Below are 6,866 nucleotides of genomic sequence, written 5' to 3'. Positions count from 1 at the left end.
ATAGAGAGCCATTTTTCTTTTATTTTTTTATCTCTATGCCTCTGGAGCACTTAATTCATCTTCCAAGGTATATTCTGAGTGCTGACTGCTGCCCACTGTGCAACTCCAACCTATCCGGTGCTTTAACTGCTCATCATTCATCTTTATGAGCCAAAATACTGACCTCAAAATGCAGTTCAATACCACAGATACAATCTAAATGAAATTATTATCTTCCCAAGCTGATATCTTTTTTAACCTCTTATGGCAAGTTTATTCCTTGATATGTCACTTCAGACTGTACTTAGGAGTTTCCACTAAGTATTCACTGGCGAATGTGCACTGTATGCAGTTGTCTAAGTCCATCTCCTTAGAGTGAAAAGCAACTACTAAAATACAGATGAATTTACTAATTATACTTGTTTAAGGCATGTATCACTCTCTATATCTGAAATCATTTAATTAATTTAAAAGATGATAGCCTGGATTTACACTCGTGTAGTTGAGATGAGTATCTCTAAAAATGATTATTACCTCATTATAGATGCTTTCAAGAACAGAGGAATAGGTATGGCCAGGATGTTCTTGAAAATCTGTTTCGCTCTGGGTTTTTGGCACAGATGTGGTGCATTATTAATACATTGGGTATTGAAATGAACATATCTCCTCATGCTTTTCTGCTCTCACTAACTTTTCTATTAGCTATGATCATGAAGGGCGTCTGACCAATGTAACACGTCCCACTGGAGTGGTAACTAGCCTTCATCGAGAAATGGAAAAGTCTATTACCATCGACATTGAGAATTCTAATCGGGATGACGATGTCACGGTCATCACAAATCTCTCCTCTGTGGAGGCTTCCTATACAGTTGTTCAAGGTACCAAAGCACACTTCTCAGCACATCTTCTAACCACACACACACAACTTGAGAAAGCAATTCCCAAAAGCTTCGTGTCATTAGTACACTCATGAGCAGGGGGAAAACGTGTAAGGTTTGCAAGAAAAACTCCCATAAAGCTCATTCCTAAAATGGCAGGTCTTCAGGACAGGTAAGAGACGGTTCACAATCATGCTTTGTGTCAAAAATGTCTGGTCATTATCTGCTGGTGTCAGTTAGTCCTGCCGTTGCCTCCTGGGTCAGGTTCACTTCACCCACTCGCATATTGTCTGTACTCGAGTGCAAGGTTGGCTCTGAGTTCAGTGCCCCAGAGATGCGGTCTGACTGCTGAGTGTTGGCTGCCGGGGTAGAGATCCCTGTGGAGAGAGAGGCTGCGGTGTCCTCCTACTATTAGACATGAAATCTTCCAAATTTATACACTACCATTAAATAAAAGGTAGAACTCTCAGGGCAGTGGATGATCTTGTGCCAGTTAGCACTGCCCAGACCAGTGCTCCAGCCCAAGTCATTAAGTGCTCACGCAGAGCTTTCCAGCACTGCCCAGGATTGTACCTGATGAAGCAAAACCAGTCAGTTATCAAAGACAGACTGCAAGGAATTTGGGGTTTTTTCAATTAAGATATAATGTCACGGGAATATCATCATCAGACGAGAGTCTTCCCCTGACATGAATGTCGACGTTCACAGACGATTATGCCGTGACAGGTCTGGTTACAAAGACTTTATTTCTCTTATACCAGGTGATTAATTACGTAGACAGACAAAGACTGATGCTTTGGTGACAGTTGCAGCGCTCCATCCCAGCTGAGAATGGACATGGCTGTGCCAGACAGCTGGAGAACTGCATGGCGGTAGAAGTCGGGATTATTTTGATAACTGTTCGATGACAGCCGACAGCCAACAGGCCGGCTGTGCGCATCAGGCCAGCGCGCTTCTGGTGGGCTGGCAGGAAGGCAGGCAGGTGAAGGACTGCGGCTGCCAGCTTGCGTCACTGGAGCCTCCCACCTTGAGGATTTAAAGCTAACTGTGATTCTGTACAAAGACTCTGCTTGGAGACAGAGTTAAGCAGAGGGAAAGAAAAAGAAGAGGCACGCACTTCTTCCCACTCATAAAGTGTCCAGCAGTCTTTTGGTTTTGTTTTTGTCCCAGGCTTTAATGGTTTGTTGTTTATCCAGCAGTTCAGTTTTCAGGAGGTTTTGTTCATTTTGGAAGTAAATTACGTGGTTGAACACATATCACTGAGCATTTTGATTCACAATTAAGGCTAAAGGGAAAACATGATGAAATAAACACAGTATATCTCTCTGCAGGCTCACTTGATACACTACTGTTCTTTACATGAATCAGTAACATCTGTAATTTCCACCATAGTACCACGTAAGTGGTAATTGCAGGCTGTCTTCATTTAACATCAACAGGAGTGCTATAAAAACCCAATCAAATTAAGCTATATGTTTTCTTTATGACTGGAGTAGCTAAATTATTTTCTTTTCGTTATTGCTGTAGATCAAGTGAGGAACAGCTACCAGCTCTGTAATAATGGTACGTTGAGAGTGATGTATGCCAATGGCATGAGCATTAGCTTTCACAGCGAACCTCATGTCCTGGCTGGGACTGTGACTCCCACCATAGGACGATGTAATATTTCTCTACCAATGGAAAATGGTTTAAACTCAATTGAATGGCGTCTGAGGAAGGAACAGATTAAAGGCAAAGTGACTGTGTTTGGAAGAAAGCTCAGGGTAAGTAGAATCTGTCATTACAATAATGATCTTCTCTTCTGTGGGCAGAAAATTTATTTTCCATTTTGAAGGACATGGCTTTCCTATTTTTCCTTGTTAAAAATGTACAGCTCTGGGATTATCCTTGGTCTGACAATCTTTTCTTTGTTTGAGAGGTCAGTTCACTGCATGGGGTCATCTGCTGCAGTCAGCTATAGAAGCTTCATTGCTAAAAGTATTCCAAAAGAGACTGGTACAAAAAAATACGCAGAACATTGCTGCAAGTCGCTGCGCTTTTGAAGGTGGTGGGGAGGGGGATAATCTGTCCCCTCACCGTTTGTAAAACTGCTATGGCACGCTTACCACGGTTAGTGCCGCGGAGCACACACAATTACAGCTTGAGTGGTTGCGTTCTGCTGCTGTAAAATCCCCCTGCAGATCCATTGAGACAGGCATAGTGTGTTTATTCCCTTCCCAAATGGCACGATTGCAAAATAATTGCCATAATTACGAAGTCATAAGCATAGGATAAGAAAGACACTCAGGTCATGTAATCCATCCCCTGCCAAATTAAAGATCTGCTGCAGCTGGATTAATCCCATTCTGTGCTTAGCTGGCCTGTTTTTCACCCCTTAAGTATCTAAACTTTTCACTGGCTGCTTCAGGATATGCAGTTTTGGAAGAGCTTTGAGCTACCGGGCAGAAAACAAACAGAGCCCTGATGGAGTCCGGGTTCTTTTAGTAATTCTTTCAACATCACTGGACATGAGATACGGTTCTGTGCGCTCAAGATGATATATTAAATGCAATATACGTAAACAAGTACGTAGTAATTTACAAAAAAAAAAAAAAAATACTCGGATGTCGAGTTTTGGTTTTCCTGTTGCTTAACATCTAATTCACGGTGCTGAATTGCCAAGTCTTTCCTTATTCCCACAAATGCTCAGAATGCACCTACTGGGGAGAGGGGGGAAGTTAGGCAAGAAATGGAATGAGATTAGCAGCTAATCCAGAATGACTAAATTTCATGGATGTGAATTGATTTTTGATGTGTTGACCTGCAGAAGCTGGTTATAAGTAGAAAATAGATCAGCGCCGCATTTTGACTAGGTGTTCAAAATAAAAATAAATGGGAGCCTGAAATGAAATTGCTGTAATCCTAACACTCAATACTAAAAATTTAATAGCGGTACTTGTGGTAATTAGCTGAAGTTAAACACGTCTTAGAGCTGAAACCTTGCCTGAGATGGGTTTTCTTGCATCATGTTTATGCAAATCAAAACACTGCTTTATCTAGCAACACCTCAACACTTAATTGTCTGGTGTTAGTTCCTGTAACAATAATCACATATCCATTTAGCTCTTTTAAATGAAAATCACTATGCGATTATAACAGGTTGAGTGGACTGAAAATGAAATTTGAAAATGAGGGAGAAAGCATAGAATTTATTTGCATCTCATTTATTCTAATTCATCTTTATAAATTGCTTAGTGAATGAAATAGAGCAAGTGTGCCGGCACGTCGGGAGGAGCAGGTGGCAGGCAGGGCAGGCTGCGGCAGCTGGACAGCTGTGACACGGAGCAGTACAGACACTGCTGCAGAACCACCGCAGCACCGGGACAACCCGCGAGAGAGCAGGCAGAGCCATCTCCTGAACCTCCAATTCGTGATCAAGTATCACTGAAAGGGATTGTTGTTCTGTGAGGATCACCTCTTAGGAGATCTTCCAGGGCCCACACCCCTTCTCCGCAGTAAGGGGGCTTATAAGAAAGGTGGGGACAGACTTCTTAGCAGGATTTGTTGTGACAGTACAAGGGGTGATGGTTTTAAACTAAAAGAGGGGAGATTTAGGCTAGATATAAGGAAGCTATTTTTTACGATGAGGGTGGTGAGACACTGGCCCAGGTTGCCCAGAGAGGTGGTGGAAGCCCCGTCCCTGGAAACATTCCAGGTCAGGTTGGAGGAGGCTCTGAGCGACATGCCCTAGTTGCTGATGTCCCTGCTCGCTGCAGGGGGGTTGGACTAGACGGCCTTTGGAGGTCCCTTCCAACCCAAGCCATTCCGTAATGCTTCAGGTAGCGCTGCTGCCTGTGGCCCGCAGCCCTGCTCCCCCGTGCTGTGGGCACTCCACAGCTGTATGTCGGCCTCTGCGAATGTGCTTGGGCGGACTTTGATAAGCTGAGAAAGGAAGACCTGCACTTTACCTTTTGTTATCCCACCTGCTGTCTGCACCACACGTTCAGTGTCTTGTTTCAGATAAAGTCTTGAGAAAACTCTTCTGAAGAGTTTTCGTTACGGTGCAGCACCACATCAGTGGGTTTGGTTGCAAGACATTTACCCAAGATACAAAGGGCTCCTTCCTGAGGCCACTTGTTCGGCAGCAGCCAAGGGAAGACCAGATGTGCGTGTAGGCAGTGGAGCAAAGGGAAGGCGCTTGTTAGGTCACCTTCAGTCATGATACCGGTAAGAGTGCTGCGGGTGTTCCGTGGGCGTTAGTCATTCTGCTTGGGTGTCTGTGTAATTAATATGACACTACAATTACACGCTCTGCTTTCCCTTCTTTTACAAATGGGAATGAAGTTACTGACAAGCAGGTGCTGCTTTATTCTTTCTCCAAGTGATGTTTGTGTCTGTACATAGCTCTTGTCTGTGTTATCGTTTCAAAAACCCTAATACTTCAATTTTCTACAGCAAAAAATCCCCAAAACCTTTATAATGTTTTTGAGAAGGGAGGCTCCCTAGAGTCAGACTTTCCTTCGCACAGATTACAGGTACTGTAAAGGAGAGAAGCCCCAGCAATCCCAACTGCTTTATGATGCTTCAGAAATTAAACAAAAAAAACAACCCCAAAAAACCTGGACCAAAACAAAAACCCAGAAGCTACAATTCAGTTCACAATCTTTCTGAAAGAATTTTTGGGTTTTTTTCTTTTTAGAAAATCTGTCTGTCCTTAAAGAATTGTATCTGTCAGTCATACAGTAACCCTTAAATGTAATAGCTAAATATGTCTGAGGAGGGAAAGCTCCCTTCTGCTCCCCGAGAGCTCCGAGAAGGAAGGGGTTTTGACGAGTCTCTGGCACCAGGATTGATCCTACACCCACAAAACGAGAGCCACCAGCTGAGAAAGTACTGATGTTGAGTTTGGCTTCCCTGGCTTTGTTCCCATTACAACGGGAGACAGAATATGATTGATTTTGCCAAGGTGGTTTTTAAAAAAAACCGAAACAAAACCGACCACCCTATCTCTTCTTTCCATCTCAGGAGAAGCTGCTGCTGAGATAACCTTTGGGAAAACCTCCGGAAAAGAGCTTTTCCTAATAATTGCCCACCGAGGAAATGCAAACTGTTAAAGATCTAAGTTTTATTAATGGAAAAAATTAGGATAATGAGAGATAATTTGAAATAATTATTTCTTTACAAACACAAAATTGTAGTAATCTTAAATTTGCTTTCTGTATAACTGAATTCCTACGGAGCTGGTTGGGATGGGAATTGGGTTTACCCCTGCCAGTGAAAATATCTCAGAATAACTTTTATGTCCTTGAGAGAGGCTCAGGGTTAATTTACATACTGTTTGATGTGCAGTTTAATTTTGGATAAGAGAAAACGTTGCTTAATCAAAGCTACTGTAAAAGAGAAGCTGAAGAACAAATTCCCAGAAACTGATGAATACTTTTTAAGTAGTCATTGCACTCAAATTATATCTAATTTAAAGACTTCTACTTTATTAATGATGCATCCACAATTAAATTACTTAAGAAGCTTTATCAGATTACAGCATTAGCCTGAATTCTGTGGCTTACCCTCCAGTGAATATATTTATGTATCTCTCATTAGAGCAGTCTCTCTAGAAGCTTCTCCATTTGGCATTCTCCTGCTGCTTTGCTTCTGTTTTTCTCTTTTATTAAAAAATAAAAAATCTGGGGCTGAAAATGCTGTACTTTGTTCTGAAAATTGTAACTGAAAAAAGTGGGGGGACGAAGAAAGAAAAATATTTAACCTAATTATTTAGCACTTTTTGATTTCTCAAAACTAGCAGTCCCTCTTTCCCAGCCTCTAGGATCAGGGTTTTTAATCAGCAGAAATGAAACCCATCTCAAGTGATCAGGTTGCTGAGGGACCCTTTGACTATTTGGAAAGTAAATGAAGAAAACATTAAATGAGTGAATTCGTAAGCAGGGTGTTGCAGCTGCAGAACCTAAGTGGCTAAACCAGAATGCCGACACAAAATTGTCATTTCTTCTATTGTTCTTGGAGTCACTGTAG

At 42.1% G+C, this 6,866-nt stretch overlaps 1 protein-coding gene across 1 annotated transcript in view; it reads left to right on the top strand.

The window, feature by feature from the left end:
- Window positions 1-681: 681 nt before the first annotated feature.
- The window catches only part of LOC104500298 (teneurin-2), a gene marked incomplete at its 5' end in the record, with an annotated part of 16,069 nt that continues 9,884 nt past the window's right edge, over window positions 682-6,866 (top strand). The window contains 2 exons of the mRNA XM_010143916.1: window positions 682-857; window positions 2,385-2,620. Of these exons, the coding sequence (XP_010142218.1) occupies window positions 682-857; window positions 2,385-2,620 (412 nt within the window). The remainder of the gene's footprint in view (window positions 858-2,384; window positions 2,621-6,866) is intronic.

The sequence above is a fragment of the Buceros rhinoceros genome, unplaced genomic scaffold (genome assembly GCF_000710305.1).
Source record: "Buceros rhinoceros silvestris isolate BGI_N320 unplaced genomic scaffold, ASM71030v1 scaffold43499, whole genome shotgun sequence".
NCBI classification, from domain to species: Eukaryota; Metazoa; Chordata; class Aves; order Bucerotiformes; family Bucerotidae; genus Buceros; species Buceros rhinoceros.
The sequence above is the reverse complement of the archived record's forward strand: the minus strand, read 5'-3'. Positions and strand labels throughout refer to the sequence as shown.